At 40.1% G+C, this 27,738-nt stretch overlaps 1 protein-coding gene across 3 annotated transcripts in view; it reads right to left on the bottom strand.

Moving 5' to 3' along the window:
- CDH13 (cadherin 13) overlaps positions 1–27,738 on the bottom strand; it is a 1,126,984-nt gene that overhangs the window by 165,720 nt on the left and 933,526 nt on the right. For all 3 annotated transcript variants that reach the window (XM_037815675.1, XM_037815673.1, XM_037815674.1), the window contains exon 8: positions 10,820–10,960. In XM_037815675.1, coding sequence (XP_037671603.1) covers positions 10,820–10,960 — 141 coding nt within the window. The remainder of the gene's footprint in view (positions 1–10,819; positions 10,961–27,738) is intronic.

Genomic DNA, 27,738 nt, shown 5'->3' with positions numbered 1-27,738 from the left:
GAGCCATGGATTCAGGTCTGATGGATGGACAGATGGATGGATGGATGGATGAATGAATGTGTTTTGGAAACCGACAGTTTAATGTGATGATGTGTAATACACAAACACAGGCACACTCAGGTCAAACAGGCTGAAGAAGATCCTGAAGTCCTATCTTTCAAGACTTGGGAAGGTCAACAGCAAAACAGAACAATGCCAACACTGGGAGAACTGATCTTCAGTCCATAACTGCTCTGAGATAGGTTTTAGTTTGGAAACAAAAGAATAGACGAAAAATCAAGTCTGGATCATCTTGTTTAATCCGATTCAGAAGCATGAACCCATACAGAACTTTGGAGCCGTGGACTGTTTCCTTCCTTCTGTCCTTTTTTTAAAAACTCAGAGTATAGGAGGGACCTGTGCCCTCTCTAACAATTCCTTTATTATTTATTAGCGATGAGTTTTCTTGAGTTTTTCTTACTTGACTGACATGGATATAGATTTAAGGCTCTCTGCAGTTTATGTAATTAGTTTATTCATTTCTGGAAAGGAATTTAACTCCAACCATCTCAAGACACCACAGTAAACTGCTAAACCTTAGGATCTCCCCGGAGTGGTTATGCTAGGGTAGGATTTTGATTTTTCATCGCACAGCAGCATTTTATGTGAGGAAGAGACTGGCCTGGCCCCAATACCTGCCTATCTCTAGCATGTACCTTGAACAGGGCCCTGCATTTATAAAATGAATGGGTTGCCTACGATTCTTTCAAAAATTCCTTCCAAAAACATGGATTTTCTTAAAAGTCAGATTTATTAAGGAATGATTTACATACACTAAAATCCATCCTTTCAAGTATCAATGAGTTTTAACAAGTGCATATAGTCATGTAACAAGATATGGATCATTGCAATCAAGATATGAAATATTTCTATCACCTCCCGAAGTATTCTGTGCCCCGTTTATGACTTTTTATTTTGAAATAATTATAACTCACAAGAAGTTGCAAAAATATTACAGAGAGGAACAGTGCGACTAATTTAACTTTTTGATTGCCTCTGTCATTTACTGCCAAATAGTTATAATTTATTCAATCATTCACCTATTATTTGATCTTATACTACAAGTCAGGCTGGGTGTTGGGGCCACAGCAGAAAATGAAAGAGACAAAGTTTCTTTTCTCATGGAGCTTAAATTCCAGTGTGTGGAGAGTGACAGCAAGTAAATAACTTAATTCTACCACCACATTATATGATGACTACTACAAAGGATATTACCTGTATACTTCATGTAACAGTATATATATGTAATGCTGTACGTAATACAGAATGGGATAACATTTAATGGTATTTTAGAAGCTGAAACTCAAGTATCTGCTGCACGAATAATAAACTTATCTCTAATGGAAACTTTGATGTTACTCTGTGCTTGACCTCAGAAGCAGTGATCAAAGGACATGCCCCTTACTATTAAGGAAAGGGCATCAGGGAGATAGACTGTGAGGACGGATTAAAAAGCAGTGTGGAGAGATCTAAGATGGCGTCATAGAGAGGAGTGGAAGCTAAGTAGTCCCCCTGAAACAACTGAAAAAAACCCAGAAACAACTAGTAAATAATCTGGAATAACTGCAGGGGGACAAACGTGACTGTCCACTCATCATACACCAACCAGAATTGGGAGGAATGCCCAAGATCACAGCATAAAATCTGTAAGCAAAAACTGCGGATCCAAATCGGGAGACCCCCTCCCCCACAGCCCGAGCTACAAAGCCTCGTGGTGCCAGAGAGAAGCTCTCTCCCAGCAAGCAAATATAGCTCAGCTGAGCTCCAACTGGGGTTTTAATTAGTGAGTGTGAACTGCTCACTACAACGTACGAATCCCCAACAAGTAGACAGAAGGCTTTAGGTGACGACTAACCTTGGAGAGCCAGAGGGTCGCCGTGGACTAGCTCTGTTCCTTTTTCGACTCAGTGGAGAAAGCCTCAGCCATTTTCAGTTCCCAGTTCTGTGACCCAGACAAGGGTATAGCACAGGCAGAGAGAGACCATTGAAATGCTAATGACCTCCCCCTAGGGCGTCTGTCTTCTCTAAAAGGAAAGGGGTGGGGCCCAGCTCTACTACCTGCCTTCCATTCAGAACTTACACCAGTCAAGAATTATAGGCCAGCAGGCACCACCTGCTGGGCAGAAAAGAACAGTGACCGGAGGCATCAGAGGGTGAACCAATTTTCTAAGACACACCCTCAGGGAAATCGGATACTGAATATTTCTTCCTTCTGGGACCTTAGCCCATTCTGGTCTGGGGAGGCCTGATTGGGGTAACCAAGGAAACCATGCCTAGACAACAGAAAACTACAACCTACACCAAGAAAAATGAGGTTATGGCCCGGTCAGGGGAACAAACTTGCACTTCAACTGTGATGCAGGAATTTGAAACAACTAATAATAAGTGAATTCAAAAAGTTTAGGGAAGATATGGCAAAAGAGATGAACCATATAATGAAAACACAGGACGTACATAAGGTAGAAACTGAAAGTTCAAAAAACCAACTAGCGGAATCTAGGGAAATGAAAGGCACAACACAAGAGATGAAAGACACAATGGAAACATACAACAGCAGATCTCAAGAGGCAGAAGAAAACACTTAGCAACTGGAGAACAAGGCAGCTGAAAGCCTATACACAAAAGAACAGATAGAGAAAAGAATGGAAAAATATGAGCAACATCTCTGGGAACTTAAAGACAAACCGAAAAGCAAGAATTTACGAGTCATTGGTGTCCCAGAAGGAGAAGAGAAGGGAGAAGGGGCAGAAGCAATAATAGAGGAAATAATCAATGAAAATTTCCCATCTCTTACGAAAGACATAAAATTCGGATCCAAGAAGTGCAGCATACCCCAAACAGAATAGATCTGAATAGGCCTACACCAACACACTTAATAATCAGATTATCAAACATCAAAGATAAGGAGAGAATCCTGAAAGCAGCAAGAGAGGAATGATCTATCACATACAAAGGAAGCTTGATAAGACTGTGTGGATTTCTCAATAGAAACTATGGAGGCAAGAAGGAAGTGGGGTGATATATTTAAGATACTGAAAGAGAAAAACCACCAACCAAGAATCCTATATCTGGCAAAACTATCCTTCAGATATGAGGGAAAGCTTAAAATATTCTCTGACAAACAGACAATGACCGAGTTTGTGAACAAGAAACCTGCTCTACAGGAAGCACTAAAGGAAGCACTGCAGACAGAAAGGAAAAGACAGGACTGAGGGGTTTGGAAAACAATTTTAGGAGATAGTAGCACAGCAATGTAAGTACACTGAACAAAGATGACTGTGAGCATGGTTGAAAGAGGAAGGCTGTGATCATGTGGGACACCAGAACAAAAGACGAATGATAGTGACTGGGACTGTGTAACTCAGGGAAACCTAGGATGCTCAATGATTGTAATAAAAGGTACAAATATGTTTTTACATGAGGCAGAACAAATGAATGTCAACATTGCAAGATGTTAAAAGTAGGGTGGGATTGGGGGGGGGGAATACAATCAATGCAAACTAGAGGCTAGAATTAACAGAAACATTGTATTATGTTTCCTTTACTGTAACAAAAGCAATATACCAAAGCTAAATGCATATGGGGGGTGGGGAATAGGGGAAGGGTATGGGACTCCTGGCATTGGTGGTGATGTCTGACTCTTTATTCTACTTTAGGTTAATGCTATCTTTCCTTTTGTCACCTTCTAGCTATCAAGTGTTCTTGTTTGTTTGTTTTTCTCTCTTTCTCTTTTCTTTTTCTTTTGCCTCCCTGCCTTCTTTGACTCTTCCTCTGTCTTTGTGGAAGAAATGCCCTTATATAGAGAGTGGCGATGGTGCTCAGTACATAAATACGTGACTATATGGGGAACCAATGATTGTTTACTTAGGACGGAATGTATAGTGTTTGAACAAAACCATCTTAAAAGAAATGGGTTGATGAAGAAACCCTGGGGGCACTACATTGAGTGAAATAAGACAGACACATAAAGGCAAATATTGCAGGGTCTCACTGATATGAACTAATTCTAATATGTAAACTCATAGACATGACATGTAAGTTACCAGGATATAGAATGAGGCTAAAGAATGGGGAGCGGTTGCTTATTATGAGCAGAATGTTCAACTAGGGTGAACTTAAATATTTGGAAATGTACAGGGGTGATGGTAGCATGTAATGAGAATAACTAACAGTGCTAAAAGGTGTGTGAAGGTGGTGGAAAGGGTCAGCTCAGGGTCACGCATGTCACCAGAAGAAAAGTTGGAGGTTAAAAGATGGGAGTGTATAACACAGTGAATCTTGTGGTGGACAATGTCCCTGATTAACTATACAAATATTAGAAATCTCTCTCATGAACTAGAACAAATGTATGTCACTATAACTAGAGGTTAATAATAGAGAGGCATATAGGGAAAAAATATATACATATTGCAAACTATATACTACAGTTAGTAGTATTTTAACATTCTTTCATCAACAGTAACAAGTGTACTATACCAAAACTATGAATCAATAGGGAGGTGGGGCGTGGTTAGGGGTATGGGAGGATGTGAGTTTCCTTTTTTTTGTCTTTGTTTCTTTTCTGGAGTAGTGAAAATGTTCTAAAAATTGAAAAAAAAATAAGTGTGTTAATGGATGCACAGCTGTATGGTGGTGCCGTGGGCAACTGATTGTACACTTTGGATCTTTGGATAGTTGTATGGTATCTGAACAATCTCAATAAAAAAAAAGGTATTTGTACATCCTTTTCAATCTGTTTAACGTTTGGAAAATAAAGTATAAAAATAAGAAAAAAAAGCAATGTGGAATAGAACACAAAAAAAACAAAAACAAACAAAAAGGCAGTGTGGTAACATTGTGCTAGGGGACTGTCTAACGAGTGGAGGGACTAGAAGGAGGAACTAACAAACTGCCTGGAGATTTCTAATTTGGTCATTGAAGGATGAAGAGGAGTTTTCCAGGGACAAAAGGCGGGGAAAGCATTCCAGGAAGAAGGAATAGAATGCACAGCAGCAGCCAGGCATACCAAAACTTGGTATGTTTGGGGAATAAACAGAGCTCTGGTGTGGCCTGAGATGAAGACAGACTGTGGCCAGGTGGACAATGTTTAAAACCACCCAATGATCTTGCTTTTAAAGTTGTTCAGTACAAAATGGTTTCCAGTTGCAGTGTAGGCTCAGATATTTCAATTTTCAATATGCTTCATATTTGATGCTCTTGGTCTTTTAATTCTGAACTCTTAAGTTCTCACTCTGCAGACTGAATTATGAACGTGCACTGATGTTACATTCTTAGAATAAAAAAAATAATGGAGGTTTGATAGCTTTGAGGCTGTTGCCCTTAGTGTGATGATATTGTCTTTGAATAGAAGCAGATGGACGAAGTCTTCGGAGGCCACTGGGCTATGGAGTGGCTGGGTGGAGAGACTCTGCCAGCTGTAGTAAAAAACTGCTTTTATTGCTACTGAGTTGCTGCTGACCCTCTGAGCATAACCAGAGGGTTAGCTGGAACACAGAATTTGCATAAAGGTTCACACAGGGATGATAGGGATCAACACATCATGAATATAATTATGAAAGAGTGATTAAGGCAATAAATCATCTGGCTGTCTGGTCTACCTCTATGAGAGACTCAAAGAAGCTGCCTCAGGATAGATTGCATTTTTCACTTAAAATCCAGATGTTTTGACATCATATAGTTTATATTTGTCATAGGCATTTTCAACAATGCAAGATTTCTCACCTTGCTGTGTCTAAACAATTAAATCCAGGAAGGCATGCCCCCACTCTTTTCCTTAGCTGGAAGTATACTGTTTGGATGATGATGTCTATTTATAGAACATGGCTTGTATTTGTATAAACATATCCTTTCGCTCTCCTTTAGTCAAGAAAGCCAGCTGTAGACCTGCTGTTTCCAGTGCCTCTGAAATTTTAACACTAGGAGATTTAGTTGATGATTTCATGTTTTTATATGACCTTGGTACAGGAGAAGAAAGTAATGAACTCACTCTTTCCAAGTGAAGATGAATGTGGAACCTGGGTGTCGGCTTTTTTGCAACTAACCCCTTTCCAGTTATGTGATGGGAAGTGGGGAATGCAATTTGCAAGAGACGGCGCCCTGGAGTCCTCGACAGGTGTTGGCCTGGACAAGATGATCCAGCAAGTGACGTAATCGAGAGAGAGATGACTGTTTAAAGAGCTGGAAATTGGTGGAATTGCCCTGTTCTACTCTCTTAAAATATTCCATTTCTTTACATATTGGGATTTTTCCATAACTGTGCAAAGCATGGAAGAAAGGTCCCCATACTGTATGTTTGGTTTTACTTAAAACCTCAGCAACACAGAAAACTGTTAGAAGAGATTTCACAGCATTACAGAAAACAAGCCTCCCACATTTCACTATAATGGCTAAAAGACTTCATGGGAAGAGTCTGGACTATTTAGTATACCATTTAATCAGCTTTAAAGATTTATCTGATTGTTAAAATATCTTGGATGCTCCCCCCTCCCCCTTTAGAAGAATCACTTGAGTTAGATAATTGAAATGGGTTCAATTTTCTAAGAAACATGTGGTTGGTTTTCTGGATTAATCTCTGTTTAGCAAGCAGCATGTGTAATTATGTGGTCAGTGTTTAGACATAGTCACATCTGAATTTAAAGGACTCTCCTAAGGGAAATAAACTCTTATTGAAGTAGGAAAGTGTTGGGGGTCAAATCAAGTCCTCCACAAAAGGCATATCCAGTTCCCAACCCCTGGGCCCATGGGTGCGACCTCATTTGTAAATAGGGCCTTTGAAAATATGTTTAGTTAAGGTGTGCTCAAACTGAATGAGGGTGGGCCTTAATTCCAGAAGGCGGAAGTCCTTATACACAAAGGAAATTTCTCAGCAAGCTTATAGTCGTGTAAGACACAAAGGCATTGAATTACATATTTAAATGTGGTTAAGAGGTTGTATATGTCACTAGATTAAAAACAAAGGACTGTACAACACAGTGAACCCTATTGTAAACAATGGACTACAGTTAATAGTACAATTATAAAAATATTCTTTCATGAATTGTAACATATGCATCACCCTAATGCAAAGTGTTAATGATGGGAGTATATGGAATGCTGTATTTTATGCATGATTTTTCTGTAAACCTACAATTTCCCTAATTAAAAAAAAAAAGAACCTATTGGGAACAAGCAAGTGAGTATACTTTCCACCTAGAATTTATTTTTTTTTTAAATGTCATTTAAAATGTGTCTTTTTTCCTTACTAACAATCCCTGTTTTAGGGGGTTTGCATATGCTAACCAAAAAGAGAACATTTATTTCTCAGTCTCTCTGACAGATAAAGGAGGCTAAAGAGATGCAATGGATGTCTCTGGGAAGGCTCCTTAAACAAAGCTTACTTAGACGCCTTTCTCATGTCCTGCTTCTTTCTTCCTATAATATGGACATGATGATTGGTGCCACAATGACCCTACTGTACCACCGGCAGCCTTGATAATCACAAAGACAAGAGGAGTCTGGGAAGTTGACGACATCGTGGTGCCACCATATTGGCCTGGGATTGTCTACCTGAAGTCTTTCATAGGTATCTTTTTTAACACAGTGTTATTTCCAGTCTCTGTTATTTGCAGCCAATCATAGCTCCCCTTCTAAACAGATCTTTGAAACAAGTAAAAAGATATATTCCTCTGGAGATGGAAGACCATGCCAAATAGAATTATTTTTAAGCAAAATATCTATGTTTCTATGAACTTCCTAAGAAATGTCCTAACATACGTTGAAACTTACATAAGACATCTTATCAGACAACCCACTGGACACCCTCAACCCTGAATGCCCACCTTTTCCATTCTGGAATAACCAGTCTTGACCTGCATTCCTAAAATTATTTCAATTTCAAGACTGCAAGCTCCATGTTTCCGTTCTCTTCTTATTGCATCCTAATTTCTACCTTTTCCTTGTCCTAGAGACCACTACATGTGGGCTTGATCTCCATCAGGCACTCTTCTCTCTCCAACAGTTTTCTCTTGGACTTTCTTGCTTTCTTTTCTAGTCGTGATCCCACAGTGATGCATTTTATAGATTCTTTCCCCTGTATTCCAGAATTCCTTCTCCACTAGAACCCTAGGGTCTTTCTTAACCATGTATTTTGATGTGTCCAGGTAGATTCATACATCATTTTAGAGGAAAATACCAGCCTCTCAACATGAAGGGAAAATGGTTCTCTGGGTAAGGATGCCAGTCAGCCTCGAGACTGGAAGCATCATCTCCATCATCCTTATCACCACCATCTTCCTCACGATCACCATCTCCCTCCCCACCACCGTCTTCCTCACCACGGTCCTCATCACTAACACTTGTAGAGAATTCTAGGTGATAGGCACTATCTATGTTCTTTGTTCATTAGCTCATTTAACATTCATAGGAACCTAATGAGGTAGGCTCTATTATCAGTCCCATTAGTGGGTGAAGAAAGTGAGATGTAGAGCGATCACTGTGCTCACATCACATGGCTGTCAGCGGGATTTGAATCTAGTTCTTGTTCTAGTGCCCACTTCTTCACTTCTCTACTGTACTGCTCCTGGAAATTCTGGTGTGAAAAAATGTATGTATTACTCTTCAACAAGGAACATCAGCCTTTCAGGAACACATTAGAAAATTTAACTAAGAATTTAATTTATCCAATATTGGACAAAGACTCCTTTGGGGCATCTAATACCCAAGAGAGACTCTAATGTACTGCTAACTACCTACTCTCTTCATTTTATTACTTATATCTCTATATGCGTTTAGACATCAGCCATGCTCTGTGGGAATCCCAACTTCATTGTCCAATGTTCATTTGAACGAAAGTTTTGTGTTTATGCCAATATCCACAGTTGAATAAATTTTCCATTACGCTGCTCCACGTCTTTTATTTAACTATATTAAATTGTTCTTTGAATTCAGTGGTATTAATGACAAAAAAAGTCATCGTGTTTAGACTGTAAGTAAGCAAACATTTCTTTTAGCCTAGGTTATAGGAACTAATTTCAGGGCAGCACTGAAGTAACTAATTATTCTTACACACCTGGTAACATTTGTAAGTGGTCTTATTTTGAGTTGGGTTTATTCTAATTTTATTTTCGTTTACTATGTTTATATTGCATATTGCAATATGTCGTGATTCCTTTTTTCAAAATAGATTGAAAAGAATTTTACAGATAAACCAAGATCCCCAATGAATATTCCAGAGGATTCCAGTTCAATGAGGCATCATTAGGTGGTCTATGAAATGGACCTACAGACCACAGCTCCTCTTAAAGAATCACAAAGCATTTTAAAGACACTCAGAAGTCCTTCTGTAAAAGAAATCTTCTAAGCTATTCAATTCAGTGTTTCCTACACCAATTTGACTCCAAAGTCTTTTTATTTTGGGGGTGTAACTTGTGGAATGAATTTCTTAGCATGCTAGCTTTGGGAAACATGGAGATAATGAGCAGTCCTCTGTTAGCAGTTACAGGAACACTCTTACAAGAAGTAACAAATTCAAAGCCATATCAAGATACTGACACTTTGCTACTTTGAGGTTGGAATCCTGAGTCCCCAGGATACCACAGGGAAAGAGGGAGATTTCCACCTCTTCAGTGAGCCATGCAGGGCTTCTCAGGTGGATAGGTCACAGCCAGGAGGCTGCGGGCGCCCCCCTGACGTCAGCCACCTGCAGTGGTCCTGGGACTCCTGGAGAGAGGATGGGGCACCTGAGCTCCACACACTCTTCTCTTCTCCAAGTGCTTTGGAGGATGGAAAACATCAATGGCAGGTGGGAAAGCATAGCACCACAGCTAAGAGCAAAGCTTTGGTGTCTCACGGACCTGTGACCACATCCTTTTTTGGCCACTTACTACATCCATGACCTTGAAGCAGTTATTTAGCATCTTTAACCCTGAGCTTAGCAATAAGCTCCCTCATTTGTAAATCATGGTTAATGAAACCAACCTCACACTGACAAAAGACGCCAAGGATCCAAGGTGGTGATGCACCCTAAAGGCTTAGCAAATGGCAGGGCAGACATTACTTTTTCTACGCTCTCCACTTGGTCAGTAAGTGGGGGTGGAGGGAGGGAAGGGGCAGCTATTCCTTTGCCCTGCTACTGACCCCCAAAGAAGCCAAGATCTTAGCACATTTGCAACACACACTCACTGCAAAAGATTTCCTGGTTAGGGTACAAATTCAGCAACTGAATGTAATCTTGTGTTCTCAGTCCTTCCCCAAACATCATGCTATTGGAATAAATGGGAAATGACAGCCATAATCCATAATCATAAAAGCACAGGAGCTGAGAATAAATAATGGCTGTCTTCGACAAGCTAACTTGGTTGTTATTTATAAGCTCCTGGGCCACCTCGTTATTGCCAAGAAAATTTGCTTTACCTCCTTGCTGCTGTTCCGTCTGGCCTCTCAATCTGTACTTGCTGAAAAAAATAGTTATTGTTATGCTAAAATCACAATGGGACTCACATAATTCAGCATTAAGTAACACCGATAAAACTATGAAAATGGCACTTTGGCATTAAAAGTTATTTCCGTATGGACTTTAAGAAGATTCAGTGCTTTTGTTCTCACGGTGCTCTGGTATTTCCAGCTTCACAAAGAAAATAACATAAAAATGTGCAAAAGCATTCTGGAAAAACACCATCCTCTCTCCCACAAAGAATATTTTGATTTTGCAAAGAGGGAGCCAGCAGGGGCTGCCATGCCATGGAATTAATATTGATCAGCAATCATGGCCACGATTGCCATGGTGACACTCAGCAGGGCTTACCTCTTTCCTGGTGAATTTTGGTGAGTGATCATTTTTGTCATCAATCATGACTGTCGCGGTGGCTGTGCCTGTTAATCCAACGTCTAGCCCAGCCATATCCTGGGCCTCAATGATCAATTCATACTTGGGATTTTCCAGGGTCTATCAAAACAAAACAGAGCAGAGGCGATGGCATTTAGATTTGGGTTACTGTTTCCGACAGGTGGCAGCGTGTTGCTTGGGCTGCCCCCTCCGCTCTCCACTGGGACAGGCATCTCTCTTTTGGCAAAGCACAAGCACTGCCATGCCTAGACGCAACTGTGGAATCTCTTTCAAGACAAGACAGTCACTATTTATAGACTGGAGTTGGCTGTGGGGATAGAATCGATTTTCTGTCCTTGTTTAAGAAGACAGGTTTCATTTCCTGGGTTTGGGTGCACTTTGAATGTTTGATATTGATGTACGTCTATACCATTTCAGAGTGACCCTACGAAACAGATCTGGAAATGAGGCTAACCTTAATGATGAGATTAGGACAAAGATGGCAGCTGTAGGAAGTCACATTTACTGAGCATTTTGATGGGCCAGGCACTGAGTCACTATACTTTACAGTAAGCATCATAGTTAATTTTTCCAACAACTAAGTCAATCTGCAATAATTTTTCCTATTTTGCATGCAAAAGACAAAAAAAAACAACACTCGAGGAATAGAGTCACTTGCACGGCACTTCTTTCATGCCATTTGGTCTCACAGGATGCTAATTTGCAAAGATGCCTTTTAATCCAACCATGGTCTTAAATTCAACAGAAGCATTATTGCAATATTGCCTCTCTTAATACATTTTTCATTTGAGTATTTGCCATATTCTGTTACCATGTTTAGACATTCAAAACAACCATCCTAAGGTAAAGAATGCAGTGTTTGGTAAATAACAATCTCTGCTTTTAAATGACTTCTATAGTGGGTTTGCTTGTCTTGTTGTATGTGAAAGAACTAGGCTGGTCTTTGTTCTTGGGTGATACCTTCTAAATCTTTGGCGTTTCCCTTGATAGGTGAGTTTTGTTATTCATGGTGGGCTCTAGACAGTACCTGGTAGTATGTGCCAATGAGATGACTCAGGGTGGGGTCAGCCACACCACAAAGACCAACCAGGTGATGCAGGGGTTGAGGTTTTGAGCCACGTTATATCACTCAACTTCAGGGAGAGGTGGAGGGCTAGAGATTGAGCTCAATCAGGTGGGGGTGAGTCAATGAATCATGCCTATGTAAAGAAACCCCAAGAAAAACTTCAGACATCAAAGCTCTGGTGAGCTTCCCTGAGTGATAATATACATCAGTGTGCCAGAAGAGTGACACTTTCTGGCTCCATGGAGAGAGGACCTGGGAGCTTCACATTTGGGGACCCCCAAGACCTTCTTCTGCCTCTCTTGGTGGTTCTGATTTGTATGTATCCTTTTGTTATAATAAAACTGTAGTTATAAATGTAGCACTTTCTTGAGCTCTGTGAGTCATTCTAGTGAATTATTGAAACTGAGGGAGTGGTGAAACCCCCAAATTTGTAGCCAGTTGGTCAGAAGTGAGGGTAGCCCTGGGAACCCCTGAACTTGTAGTTGGCGTCTGAAGTAAGGGCAGTGTTGTACAGGATTGCACCCTTAACCCATGGAGTCTCACCTAACTTAAGGTAGTCAGCATCAGAAGTTATAGTTTGTGTCAGAAGTGATTGCACTTGGCCAACCCTCATCCCCAATTTCCTTTGCGGATCTGACAGTTACTTTCTGCCCATGTGGTTTGGATGGGTTTGTCTTTTCCCACCCTCTACCCCTACTGACGTTTGGAGTGAGTGCTTATCAGGAGAAGCCAGTAAGTACATCCCATCCCAGGGTCATAATGAACAGTTGAGGTCCAGGACCTTTTTCCCTGTGGTATGAGCCCAGAAGCACTTTAGCTCTGGGAGTTATTCCAGTCTTCTCAAGACCACAGCATGGGGCGGGTGGGGGCAGCCTATCTCAGAATGAAGTCATCCTATTGAGAGAATGAGACCCGAACCTTGGAGGTAAAGAAGTGCTTACCAATGATCCCACTGGAGGCACTTCATCACGCCACGTCCCAAGCCAGCTCAGCATATAGGCTTTTCAGTAATAACTGATTAATTTTCCTTATTTGCTTAAACCAGTTTGGATTGGTTTTGTAATCATTCACACAGAGAGTCTCTGTTGAACCACCTTCCATAACAAAATTAAAAGGTGTTTACAACTATGTAAACAGTCCTAGCAGCATGACAGCTTTAAAAACCTTTGGTTAAACCAATCAATAATTCAGAAATACCATGGGAGCAAAAAACAAAAAAAACAATGAGGGATCTCTAATTTCCTTCTGAAGCCACAAGATTACATTAGTTTTAATAGCCAAGTGCTAGCTGTCCCAAAAGCTCTTAAATATTTTTAAAAGGAGTTAGCTGTTTGCTCCCTGGGGCACCGTTAATTGGTTGTTCCTTTAAGAGCCTCTGAGCTACTAAGTTAAGGAGTTTTAGTTCCATGGGACGCCTTGGTGAGACTCTAAATTTTTAAATTCATGACGATGAGTGGGATGCTGATGCCCTCTTTTGACAGGGCTGTTTTGATTTTTATTCTAGTTCCATTGGGATTAAATGTCACAAGGTTCTGTAATTGCTGAATGCAAATGGAATTTGACAACAGACCCAGATTTGGGTAATTCTGGTTCTGCTTGGTTCAGTTGGCGTCTCTCTGTAAAGTAGTGCTTGAAATGCCAACTACTCTCAAGCTGTAGCTAGAAAATCATCAGTGAAACTTAAGTGGCTTTCAGCTTATCATCATTGGCAAGTTGGACTGGACTTGCCATTTGCCATAAATTCTGCAGCTGGACAAAATGAAACCAATAATTTGGCCCATCTTCAAAATCTTTCCTGGGTTTCTTTGAACATGCTAACTATTCACCAGCCTGAACAAACAGACAACAAATATCACAGGTTTATTTATTTTTTTTTTCAGAACATTTTTACTTTTGTCAAAAAACATTATAAATACCTTTGAAAGTACACAATCATAAAAATAAGAAATGTGAACTTTTCTAATATAGAAGAGATCATGGTAAAGTTGTATCATTTCCCCCATGTTATATCATTTACAAACATAACTCCTTGATATTAATTTAAAGGTTGCATAAAATATAATCATGTGCCTATTTTATAATTTACTTAATCATATTCTATTAGGTATTTAGGTTATTGCTAGTCTTTTTAAAATTTGACAAATTTTACATAACACTGCAATGAACATCTTTACTCAGGAAGCTTATAAATATATTTTGGAATTACTGGGTCCAAGGGTATGAATGTTTTAAGGCTCCTTAGTCATATACTCATATTGTTTTCCAAGAAGATCTTGCTCATTGTCACACTTGTCCTACAAGAACGTTTAGTTTATGACCTCAGTCATGGCCTGCTCCTAAAGGACCGCTCCTCTCCTTGCCCAGTGAAGCAAACTGGGGCCAGTGTGATTCTATGGTGGCCACCTAACGAGGATGGAGATAGCTCCTAGAGTTCATCCTTCAACCTTCAGTGCAGACGGCTATGGGCACACACTACAGCACAGCTTCAAGTACTACCTAGAGCAGACATGTGATGCTTTGCTGCCCAATAGCTATTCCCTCTTCCTCTGTCACCTGTGCTATGATTTCCTCTGCCTGCCACCCCTTCCTCACTCTTAGTGAGGTGGAGTGCAGGTGGGCTTGTCTCCAACCCTGAGCAGGTAAGGTCCTGTGGCTCAGGTCCGGGCAACCAGAGCCTTGCATTTCCAGGGCTCTGTGATGATCACATAACCCAAGTCAAGCCACACAGAGACAGGAACTCGACCCTGGGACAAATTCTTCTAGAACTCTTAGGAAAGAGAAGTTGTCTTCCTATTGGGCTTGAAGTTGTAGGACGGTAACCTGAAACTGATTATGTGGCCATTTTCCAGCCACCCAGAGAAACTCAACCTGAGAATGGAGGTAGCACAGAGGAAAAAGAATGGAGAGGTAGAGATGGAGTTCTTTTATTGATAATGTGGGCCCCTTAAAAGTCATCCTTGGAGCAAGAATTTCCCCTCAGATTTTATCAGTTCTATGAGTTAACACATTTTCCTTTCCTTAAGATATTTGGGTTAGATGTTTTGTGAATGGTAACAAGGGAGTTTTGACTGGCATTGTAACTAGCACTACAATTAACTATCTGGTTATTAGCAAGAAAGCATAAGAGTTACTGTATCATATCACAATATCCCAATAGTTATTTGGGACAGACTCTTCACAAAAGCCTTCAAATCATTTAATGAATACCTTATTTTTCTTTTTAACATTTTCCCCTTCATAGCTACATTTTTTTTTTTTTTTTTTTTGGCCAGAGAACATTATCAAAACTTTTCTTTTTTCATTAGTTTTTATATGCATTTAACTGGCATTTATTGGACAACTGGTCTAAATGTTGTGCCATGTACTGGAGATACAAGGATGGGCAAACAGGGCCCTTTCCTTCAAGGAATTCAAAGTTTAGTGTTGGAGACAGTCACGAAAGCACATAACTGCAATAAAATATAACCAACGCTAAGTAAAGCTATGTACTCATTCTTATGACAGCATAAGGGAAGGATACATTGACATAAATTACCTTGTAGTTTAATAAATTTTATAAATAATTTTAAAAAATGAACCAGAAAATCCCCATCTCATGAAGCAAATAAAACTTTACGACGGCAATAGGAAATGGATTGATTAACCTAAGTAGAGAAATCAATTAGCCTATTGAATAGATAAATTACAAGGTTTGGAAGGAGATGTTCCAAAAGACTCAATTTTCTGGCAGACTTGAGGCTAACATTGAAAATGTCTTTGTTATTGAAGTAGCATCAGATTATTGTAGGAAAAATAAAAATGATGCAGTCATTTCTAAAGTTGGGGAAAGTGAGAAATCTCTTCCACCTGAGCCTAATCCCACCCTAAGAGGAAAACACTGGTAACAGTTTGGTGTCTCCTTCCCCCTTCTTTTCTCCTACACTTTCCAACACACGTGTGTATGCACAGATCCATGCCAGGCACACACATGTTTAAACAGAATGGAATGATGCCACCCACACAGTTATACAATGTGCCATTACATACTGCTTTCATGTCCGTACTTGTAAGATCAATTCATTTTAACAGCTGTATAACCATCTGAGTTTGGACCCACCATAATTTATTTACACAGTCTCTATTGGAAGGCCATTTGGGGAACTTCCATAGTTTCACTTTTTTTTTTTATTAAATTCAGTTTTATTGAAATACATTCACACACCATACAATCATCCATGATATACAATCCACTGTCCACAGTATGATAACATAGTTATGCATTCATCACCACAATCTATCTCTGAACATTTTCCTTACATCAGAAAGAACCAGAACAAAAATAAAAAATAAAAGTGAAAAAAGAACACCCAAATCATCCCCCCATCCCACCCCATTTGTCCTTTAGTTTTTATCCCCATTTTTCTACTCATCCATGCACTAGATAAAGGGGGTGTGATCCACAAGGTCTTCACAATCACACTGTCACCCCTTGTAATCTACATTATTATATAATTGTCTTCAGGAGTCCAGACTGCTGGGCTGGAGTTTGGTAGTTTCAGGTATTTACTTCTAGCTATTCCAATACATTAAAGCCTAAGAGGTGTTATCTATATAAGTGCATAAGAATGTCCACCAGAGTGACCTCTCGACTCCATTTGGAATCTCTCAGCCACTGAAACTATTTCATCTCATTTTGCATCCCCCTTTTGGTCAAGAAGATACTCTCAGTCCCACAGTGCCGGGTCCACATTCATCCCCGGGGGTCATACTCTGCGTTGCCAGGGAGATTTACACCCCTGGGAGTCGGGTCCCACGTAGTGGGGAGGGCAGCAAGTTCACCTGTCGAGATGGCTCAGTTAGAGAGCGAGAGGGCCACATCTGAGCAACAAAGAGGTACTCGGGGGAGACTCTTAGGCACCATTACATACAACTTTAGACTCTCCTTTGTGGTAATGAGCTTCATAAGGGCAAGTCCCATGCTCGAGGGCTCAGCACATCAAACCGCCAGTCCCAATATTTGTGACAACATCAACACCAGTCCAGGAGAGGATGTCCAACACATCCACACCTTCCCCCAGATCCTCGGGGCTGGGGAGGGGGAGGCTGTAAATATATTTTTTATTATCTGCCCAAATTACTCTAGGATGTGTCACTATTTCACTCCAGCCTATACTAACCTACCATATCTCACTTCCTATTCAAAGTTCCATGCAATTGTGGTGTTTGAACAAATCGACTGTAGAGTTGTACCGTTTAGAAAATTTAGATCCTGTACCAAATAGATATCTATTCCCTTGGTCTCATATGAAATTTGAAGTTTTAAAACACTATCAGTTTCAACCTTTATCCTTTGGCCTGGCTTGCCCTGGTCTTAACCAGACCTGCTTCATTCATATCACTAATTGAAGTCTGGGCTCTTTTTCAGCTTTTTTTTTTTTTGACAGTGGCTGTATGCACTAATACTGACATTCATATCTGCCGAGCTCTAGCTCTGAGTTTCAGGTGTCTCAGAGATATGCATTTTTCCAGAGACCAATCAGGTTATACACTAGGGGATCAGCATCTCAAAGTTTAGAGATAGGCCTTACAATTCAGGGATAGAGTTAACTGTTGTAAGAGCTTACAATCTAGGGACTATTACAATTACTGTGTCCACGTTAGGCTATGTTCTAAGATTCAATTCTGAGTTTACACATTGTAGTTAGTCCATATTGGTGAGGCATCATCGCTCTCACCATGTTTTCTCCAACACTTTTACTCCTATATATATATTTTCCTACAATTTTATAGAGTTACATTCACATACCATACATTTATCCACAGTGTACAATCATTTGTTCATGGTATCATCATAAAGTTGTACATTTATCACCACAATCAGCACTTGAACATACTGATTACTACAAGAAAAATTGTTTTTTTTTTTAGCAATAAGAAAAAATGATAAAAAGAAAAATAACATGTCATACAATACAATATATTACTAAGGACAGCAAATAACACCACTACCAAGAATCCCATATTACTCCCCTATATCCCCCTCTCATATACATTTAGCATGGACATATTGCCTTTGTTACATTTAATGGAGATATACTACAATGTTATTGTTGACCATAGACTCCAGTTTGCTTTGATTATGTTTTTTCCTGAATACCATCCCTTTTTCAAATTTCTACATGGTTGACATTCATTTGCTTTCCCACATGCAAAAACATTGTTATATTTGTATATTTAGTAACAGTCATTGGCCACTGCAGTTTTTGCCATGTTATACAGTCCCAGTCTTTATCATCTACCTTTACCTCTGGTGTCATACATTCTCCTATCCTACCTCTTTCAGCTTTACTCACAGACATCTTTGTTCAGTGTACTTACAATACCGTGCTACCATCACACAGTATTATGCTATCTATTTCTGGATCTATGCAATCAATCCTAAACATTCTGTAGTCCTTCAGCATCAAATGGCTGATCTCTGCCCTCTTTCTGTCTCCTGGTCGCCTGTGTTGTCAGCTTTTAACTCCCAAAGTTTGTTCATTAATGTCTGTTCATATTAGTGAGCTGGGTCATATGGCAAAACTATATTTAGCTTCCTGAGGAACCTCCATACTGTCTTCCAGAGTGGTTGCACCATTCTACATTCCCACCAACAATGAATAAGTGTGCCTCTTTCTCCACATCCTCTCCAGCACGTGTCATTTTCTGTTTTTTTGGATAATGACCATTCTGGTAGGTGTGAGATGATATCTCATTGTGGTTTTGATTTGCATTTCCTTACTAGCCAGTGAAGTTGAGCATTTTTTCATATGCTTTTGAGCCATTTGTATTTCCTCTTCAGAAAAATGTCTGTTCATGTCTTTTGCCCATTTTTAAATTGGATTGTTTGTCTTTCTGTTATTGAGATGCAGGATTCCTTTATATATTCGGGATATTAAACCCTCATCTGATACGTGGTTTCCAAATATCATCTCCCATTGTGTAGGTTGCCTTTTTACTTTTCTGACAAAGTCCTTTGATGTACAAAAGTGTTTAATTTTGAGGAGATCCCATTTGTCTATTTGTTCTTTGGTTGCTCGTGCCTTGGGTGCGAGGTCTAAGAAACCACCTCCTTTCACAAGATCTTTAAGATATTGCCCTACATTTTCTTCTAAGAGTTTTATGGCCTTGGTGCTAATGTTTAGGTCTTTGATCCACTTTGTGTTAATTTTGGTATAAGGTGTGAGATGGACATCCTCTTTCATTCTTTTGGAAATGGATATCCAGTTCTCCAAACACCATTTATTGAACAGGCTGCTCTTTCCCAGTTGCTTCGGCTTCACTGCCTTATCAAAGATCAGTTGTCCATAGATGTAAGGGTCTACTTCTGAACACTCAATTCGATTCCATTGATCAGTATATCTGTCCTTATGCCAGTACCATGCTGTTTTGAGCACTGTAGCTTTGTAATATGCTTCAAAGTCAGGTAGTGTGAGACCTCCCACTTCATTCCTCTTTCTCAAGACATTTTTGGCTATTCGGGGCACCTTACCCTTCCAAATAAATTTAGTTATTGGTTTTTCTATTTCTGTAAAGTAAGTTGTTGGGATTTGAATTGGTATTGCATTGAATCTGTAAATCAGTTTAGGTAAAATTGCCATCTTAACTACATTTAGTCTTCCAATCCATGAACATGGTATGTTCTTCCATTTTTTCAGGTCTTGTTCAATTTCTTTTAGCAGTTTCTTATAGTTTTCTATGTAAAGGTCTTTTGTGTCCTTGGTTAAGTTCATTCCTAAATACTTGATTCTTTTGGTTGCTATTGTAAATGGGATTTTTTTCTTGATTTCCTCCTCTTGTTGCACATTACTTGTGTATAGGAACACTACAGATTTTTGCGTGTTGATCTTGTAGCCTGCTACTTTGCTGTATTCATTGACTAGTTCTAGTAGCTTTGCTGTAGATTTTTCTGGATTTCCTACATATAGAATCATGTCATCTGCAAATAGTGAAAGTTTTACTTCTTCCTCTCCAATTTGGATGCCTTTTATTTCTTTTTCTTGCCTAATTGCTCTAGCTAGAACTTCCAGCACAATGTTGAATAACAGTGGTGATAGTGGGCATCCCTGTCTTGTTCCTGATCTTAGAGGAAAAGCTTTCAGTCTCTCCCCACTGAGTGTGATGTTAGCTGTGGGTTTTTCATATATTGCCTTTATCATATTGAAAAAGTTCCCTTCTATTCCTATCCTTTGAAGTGTTTTCATCAGGAAAGGATGTTGAATTTTGTCAAATGCCTTTTCTGCATCAATTGAGATGATCATGTGGTTCTTCTGCTTTGATTTATTGATGTGGTGTATTAAATTAATTGATTTTCTTGTGTTGAACCAGCCTTGCATACCTGGAATAAATCCCACCTGGTCGTGGTGTATAATTCTTTTAATGCGCTGCTGGATTCGATTTGCGAGTATTTTGTTGAGGATTTTTGCGTCTATATTCATTAAAGAAATTGGTCTATAATTTTCTTTTTTTGTAGTATCTTTGCCTGGTTTTGGTATTAGGGTGATGATGGCTTCATAGAAAGAGTTAGGTAGCTTTCCCTCTTCTTCAATTTTTTTGAAGAGATTGAGCAGGATTGGTACTAATTCGTTCTTGAATGCTTGGTAGAATTCACATGTGAAACCATCTGGTCCTGGGCTTTTCCTTTTTGGGAGCTTTCTGATGACTGACTCAATCTCTTTACTTGTGATTGGTTTGTTGAGGTCATCTATTTCTTCTTGAGTTAATGTTGGTTGTTTATGCTTTTCTAGGAAGTTGTCCATTTCATCTAAGTTGCCTAGTTTATTAGCATATAGTTGCTCATAGTATCTTCTCATTATCTCCTTAATTTCTGCAGGGTCGGTAGTTATATTTCCTTTCCCATTTCTGATTGCATTTATTTGCATCTGCTCTCTCTTTTTTTTTGTTAGCCTAGCCAGTGGTCCATCGATTTTATTGATTTTCTCAAAGAATCAACTTCTGGTTTTGTCATAGTTTCACTTTTAAAAACAACTCTAAGATAAAAAATTCTTCGGTCTGCCAGTATTTGGGGATTTTTTCTGTAATGAGCATTGCTACTGTGATGATAACAACAAAAACCAAACAAAACCATGTAAGTGACTCCTGTGAAATGTGTGAGGCCTCGCCTTGAACATCATACAAAATGAGAGACAATGCCATGTGAATCCCCTCACTCCTGCACGACTGGGGTACTTCCCACCATGCCTGATCTACCGCTCCCTACCCCAGGCTGAGCCAGGCAGTCATCCCCCAGCTCCCCAGCTCTCACCAGTCACTCTTACTTCAAATGTACACACACACTCATTTCTGAACCACTGACCAGTCACTCTGCTGGAAAGACTCCTTTTCCACTGGGCATCCAGCTTAAAGCTTCTCCTTTCTCTGGGAAGACTCCCTAAGGCAGAGAAATAGGCCCCCAGGGTCATGCTTCATGTTTGTCTCCCTTGATCAGAGTTGACCGATCCACGGGTAGGACCCTAACCCAACGCAGGGACACTCAGATTCCAGGGATATGATATTTGGAACCAAGAGTCACAGAGAAGGAAAGTAGGAGAAACCCTTGTGCCTGTCTCCATGTGACTCCTGGGACCAATACAGGGATTCTTGCCCTCTTGAAAGTTTTCAGAGGAAACTTACCACCCTTGGGCTCTTCTCTGCCCTAGAAAGGCACACTGCCTCTCAACATGAGACTTTCAACTGACCAGCTACTCTGTCACTGTGCTGGTTTGAATCTATTATATACCCCAGAAAAGCCATATTCTTCTTTTTAATGCCACTTTACTGAAATATATTCACATACCATACAATCATCCAAAGTGTATAACTGTTCACAGTATCATCATATAGTTATGCATTCATCACCACAATCAATTTTTCAACATTTTCATTACTCCAAAATATAAAAATAAAAATAAGAATAAAAATAAAAGTGAAAAAGAGCATCCCTTACCCCTTCTCCTCCCATTATTGATTTACTTTTTCTCCCCATTTTTTTTACTCATTTGTCTGTACACTGGGTAAAGGGAGTGTGAGCCATAAGGTTTTCACAATCACATGGTCACACCATATAAGCTAAACAATTACACAATTGTCTTCAAGAATCAAAGATACTGGATTGCAGTTCAACAGTTTCAGATATTTCCTTTTAGCTATTCGAATAAACTAAAAAGGGATATCTATATAATGCATGAGAGTTACCTCCAAAATAACCTCTGAACTCCATTTGAAATCTCTCAGCCACTGAAACTTTATTTTATTTCATTTTGCTTCCCCCTTTTGGTCAAGAAGACTTTCTTGATCCCACAATGCCAGGGCCAGCCTCATCCCCAGGAGTCATGTCCCATGTTGCCAGGGAGATTTACACCCCTGGGAGTCATGCCCCATGTAATGGGGAGGGCAGTGAGTTTACCTGCCGAGTTGGCTTGAGAGGCCACTTCTAAGCAACAAGCAACAAAACAGCTGTCTGGGGATGACTGTCAGCCACAATTATAAGTAGGCTTAGCCTCTCCTTTGCAGTGACAAGCTTCATAAGGGCAAGCCCCAAGATCGAGGACTTGGCCTAGTACAATGGTAGTCCCCAATGCTTGTGAGAATATCAGGAATTCCCCAGCTGGGGGAGTTTATTCCACATTTTCCCCCAGTCCCTCAAGGGGGCTTTGCAAATACTTTTTATTCTCTGCCCAAATTATACTGGGATGTATCAGGGCTTCACGCTAAGTACAAGCCAACCGATCTCATTCCCTATTAAAAGGTTCCGTGTAGTTGTGGTGCTTTAATAAACTGACCATACAAGTTAAGTTATATAGTGTGCTACAGAAAGTATAGATTTTGCACCAAATAACTATCTCTTCCTTTAGTGCCACACAGAAGCTGAAGCTTTAAAACATCCTCTACCCTTTAGTCTGATCTACTCCAATCTCAACCAAGTCCATTTTGTTCATATCTCCAGTTGAAACCTAATCTCCTTTTCAACCTCTTTAACAGTTGCTGCATGGGGCAATGCTGACACTCACAGCTGCCCAACTCTGCCTTCAAGACCCAGGCACCACACAGACACCCAAAGCTCTAGGGACCGAGCAGGTGACACACAAACAGCTCAGCATCTCAGAATTTAGAAACTGTTACAACTCATGAATACACGTGACTGCTATAAGAACTTACAATCTAAGAACCTTTACAATAAGCCTTCCGCTGATAACCCATTCTCCTAGATTCCATTCTCAGAGATTGCACATTTTGTTAGTCCATATTATCAGGTGTTATAATGTTTGCCTTTTCATTTCTGGCTTATTTCACTCAACATACTGTTCTCAAGGTGCATTCACCTAGTTGCATACCTCAACTTCATTCCTTCTTTCTGCCACTCAATATTCCATTGTATGTGTACACCACGGTTCACCATTTGGTTTATCAGTAGATGACCCTTAGGTCACCTCCATCCATTGCAAATTGTGAATACTGCCGCCACAAATACCAGTGTGCAAATGTCCACTTGTTTCCTGCTCTCAGTTCCTTCCAATATACCACGAATAACAGGGTTGCAGGACCATATGGCATACTTAGCTTCCTGTAGAACCACCACACTGCCCTCCAGATGGGCTGCACCATTCTACTTCCCAACAATAGGGAAGAGGTACATCCCTTCCTCCACCTTTTCTCCAGCACTTGTATCCCTCTGTTTATTTTTTAAAGAGTTTTATTCACACCTCATACAATCCATCTTAAGTAAATAATCAGTGATTTCCTGTATAATCACATAGTTATGCATTTACCACCACAATATATATGAGGACATTTCCATTTCTTCTGCAATGAAACAGGAAGAGGAGAAAAAAATTGAATAAAAAAAGATGGAAGAAAAAAAAATAGAACACAAAGGTCATGCAATACCATGACCACCAAGAATCCCATACCACTCCCTCATGTCCCCCTCTTACAGACCTTTATCTTTGGCATATTGTCTTTATTAGAGTTAATGGAAATATATTACAATGCTACTGTTAACTACAGACTCTAGTTTGCACTGACTGTATTTTTCCCCTGTACCATCCAGTTTTTAACACCTTGCAATGTTTGCATTCATTTGTTCTCCCTCATGTTAAAACATTCTTATATTAGTACACTTAACCACCATCACTGATCACTCTAAGTTTCACTAAATAATACAACCCCAGTCTTTATCTTCTATCTTTCTTACTGGTATCATACATGCCCCTAGCTTTCCTCTGTCACCCATACTCACACTCATCTTTGTTCTGAGTACTTACAATATTAGGCTACCATCACACAGCATTGTGCTATCTATTTCTGGATGTATTCAATCAATCCTACTGAACATTCTGTACTCCTTCAGTATCAGATGTCTGATCCTTACCTTCTTTTTATCTCCTGGTAACCTGTGTTCTCAACTTAAACTTTCAAGGTTCGCTCATTAATGTTAGTTCATATTAGTGAGACCACACAGTATTTGTCCTCTTGTTTCTGGCTAATTTCACTCAGTGTAATGTCAACTATCATTTTGTTTTTTGGATTTTATATGTCATATCTTATTTTGTCTTTATTTTTTTCCTCTCTCTTTTTACTTACTGATAGCCTTCATTTCTACACTTTTCTCCAACCCTATCTCTCCTGTTTCTTCCTATCTGCCTGTAGTGCTCCCTTTAGTATTTCTTGTAGAGCAGGTTATCTTGTTCACAAAATCTCTCAGTGTCTGTTTGAGAATATTTTAAACTCTCCCTCATTTTTGAAGGACAGTTTTGCTGGATATAGAATTCTTTGTTGGCAGTTTTTCTCTTTCAGTATCTTAAGTATAATATACTACTGCCTTCTTGCCTCCATGGTTTCTACTGAGAAATCTGCACATACTCTTACTGAGCTTCCTTTGTATGTGATTGTTCTAGTTTGCTAATGCTGCCGGAATGCAAAACACCAGAGATGGATTGGCTTTTATAAAAGGGGGTTTATTTGGTTACACAGTTACAGTCTTAAGGCCATAAAGTGTCCAAGGTAACACATCAGCAATTGGGTACCTTCACTGGAGGATGGCCAATGGTGTCCAGAAAACCTCTGTTAGCTGGGAAGGCACGTGGCTGGCATCTGCTCCAAAGTTCTGGTTTCAAAATGGCTTTTTCCCAGGACATTCTTCTCTAGGCTGCAGTTCTCAAAAATGTCACTCTTAGTTGCATTTGGGGTATTTGTACTCTCTTAGCTTCTCTGGAGCAAGAGTCTGTTTTCAACAGCCGTCTTCAAACTGTCTCTCATCTGCAGCTCCTGTGCTTTCTTCCAAGTGTCCCTCTTGGCTGTAGCAAACTTGCTCCTTCTATCTGAGCTTATATACTGCTCCAGTAATCAAGGCCCACCCTGTATGGGTGGGGCCACACCTCCATGGAAATTATCTCATCAGAGTCATCACCCACTGTTGGGTGGGGCACATCTCCATGGAAACACTCAAAGAATTACAATCTAATTAACACTGATAGGTCTGCCCACACAAGATTACATCAAGGATAATGGTGTTTGGGGGGACATAATACATTCAAACCAGCACAGTGATGGATCACTTTGCTCTTGCTGCTTTCAGAATTCTCTCTTTGTCTTTGACATTTGATAATCTGGTTATTAAGTGTCTTGATGTAGGTCTATTCAGATCTATTCTGTTTGGGGTATGCTGTGCTTCTTGGATCTAGAATTTTATATCTTTCATCCAGGATGGGAAATTTTCAGTGATGATTTCCTCCATAATTGTTTCTGCCCCTTTTCCCTCTTCTTCTCCTTCTGGGACACCCATGACACATATATTTATGTGTTTCATGTTGTCATTCAATTCCCTGAGACTGCTCATATTTTTCCATTCTTTTCCCTGTTTTTTTATGTGTATGATTTCAGAAGTCCTGTCCTCCAGTTCATGAACCCTTTGTTCTGCCTTTTTAAATCGGCTGTTGTATGTCTCCATTGTGTTTTTCATCTCTTCTATTGTGCCTTTCATTCCCATAAGTTCTGCCATTTGTTTTTTCAAGCTTATGAATTCTTTTTTATGGTCACCTGGTGTCTTCTTTATATACTTCATCTCTTTCTCCACATTTTCCTTCACCTCACTGATTTGATTTAGAAGATTTGCTTGAACATCTTTAATTAGTTGTTTCAGCTCCTGTATCTTATTTGAAGTATAAGTTTGTTCCTTTGACTGTGCCACATCTTTGTTTTTCCTAATGCGACCTGTAATTTTTGTTGTCTAGGCATCTGGTTTCCTTGATTACCCCAATCAGATTTTCCCAGACCAGATGGGCCCAGGTCTCAGGAGGAAGGTGTAATCAGTATCAAGTTTCCCTGAGGATGAGACTCAGAAAGTCATCAGACTTTCCTGTGAGGCCTTTAGATGCATGCTTTTCCTATCCTGTCCAGCAGGTGGCACTTGTCAGCCCACAGCTCCCTGCTGGTGTAAAGAGCTCCTGCCTCAACCATGGGCCAAGGATGTCAGAAGCCAAGCTTAAGTTGTTTCTGGATTTTTTTCCCCCAGGCTCTGGGGTCTGAATTCTCTGAGGGAGGGCAGCCATTTGAGTTGGGCCCCTCCCCCCTTTTCTTAGGGCTGATATAACCTTTAGGGAATTATCTCCCACATTTTACTTCTTCTTTTGTCTCTTTAACTATCTTAACTCCACCCTTGCCTGGGTCAGCACTAACAATTGAAAATACTGTAGGCTTTCTCCAATGAGCTACTTAGAATGGGAGAAAAAAAAAAGGAAAAAGAAAGAAATCCCCCTTTCAGAGTCAGTCCCCTGTTCCCCAGTTTCTCCGATTAACTGGATTTGGTACCTAGTTCTCTGTGCTCCTTTTCTTGGGACACAGCTATTTTTCAGTATTCTGAGCTCAACTGTCTCCAAAAGCTTCTGTTTTTATAGATTTATTACTTTTTTTTCCATCAGCCCCTGCCTCTTCTCTGCCAGGAGTGATCTTCGAGTTCCTTTCCTGCTGGCTCCTGATTTAACCATGCTCATAGCTTGTAATCAGTAGTCCAAATTTGTTAATTAAAACTGTGATTGGAGCTTGGTTGAGTTACTTTCCCTCGCTCCTAGTAGCCTGTTTCTTTTATCTGCAGGGAAGTGTTCCAACTCAGCCTGCCAGGCTGGTGGGGGAGGGGTGCCAGCTCCACATTTGGGGGAGCTTTACTTACAGTTCTATGGGGCAATCTCTGCCATTGCACTCATTCCAGGCTGGTGTTTGATGTGTGTCCACAGGGATGTCCCCCAACAATTGTTCCAGGCAATTTACTAGTTGTTCCTGGCTATTTACTAGTTGCTCTAGAGGACTAACTAAATGCCACACCTCTCTATGCTGCCATCTTCCAGAAAAGCCATATTCTTTTAATTCAATCTTGTGGGTGCAGACTTATTGTGGGTAGGACTTTTGATTTGATTGTTTCCATGGTGATGTGAGCCCACCCAAAGTGGGCCTTAATTAGTTTACTGGCATCCTCTATGAGAGGATAAAATGCAGAGACATTTTATAGAGAATAGAGAGCTGCTCAGAGAGAAAATGCCTAGAGACATTCTGGAGACAGCTATTAAAAACAGATATTTGGAGTTGCTAAGTTAGGAGATGAAGCCTAGTCTGCCCCATAGAAGCTAAGTGAGACCCCACAGATGCTTAAAGAGAAAGCCACTGGAATCAGAAGCTGAAAGCAATGCAACCCAGGAGCAAAAGGCCAGCAGATGTCAGCCACATGTCTTCCCAGCTGACAGAGGTGTTCCAGATCCACTGGCCTTTCCTCGGTGAGGGTATCCTCTTATTGATGCCTTAG

The sequence above is a fragment of the Choloepus didactylus genome, chromosome 22 (assembly GCF_015220235.1).
Source record: "Choloepus didactylus isolate mChoDid1 chromosome 22, mChoDid1.pri, whole genome shotgun sequence".
NCBI classification, from domain to species: domain Eukaryota; kingdom Metazoa; phylum Chordata; class Mammalia; order Pilosa; family Megalonychidae; genus Choloepus; species Choloepus didactylus.
This window is presented reverse-complemented; position numbering and strand designations above follow the sequence as displayed.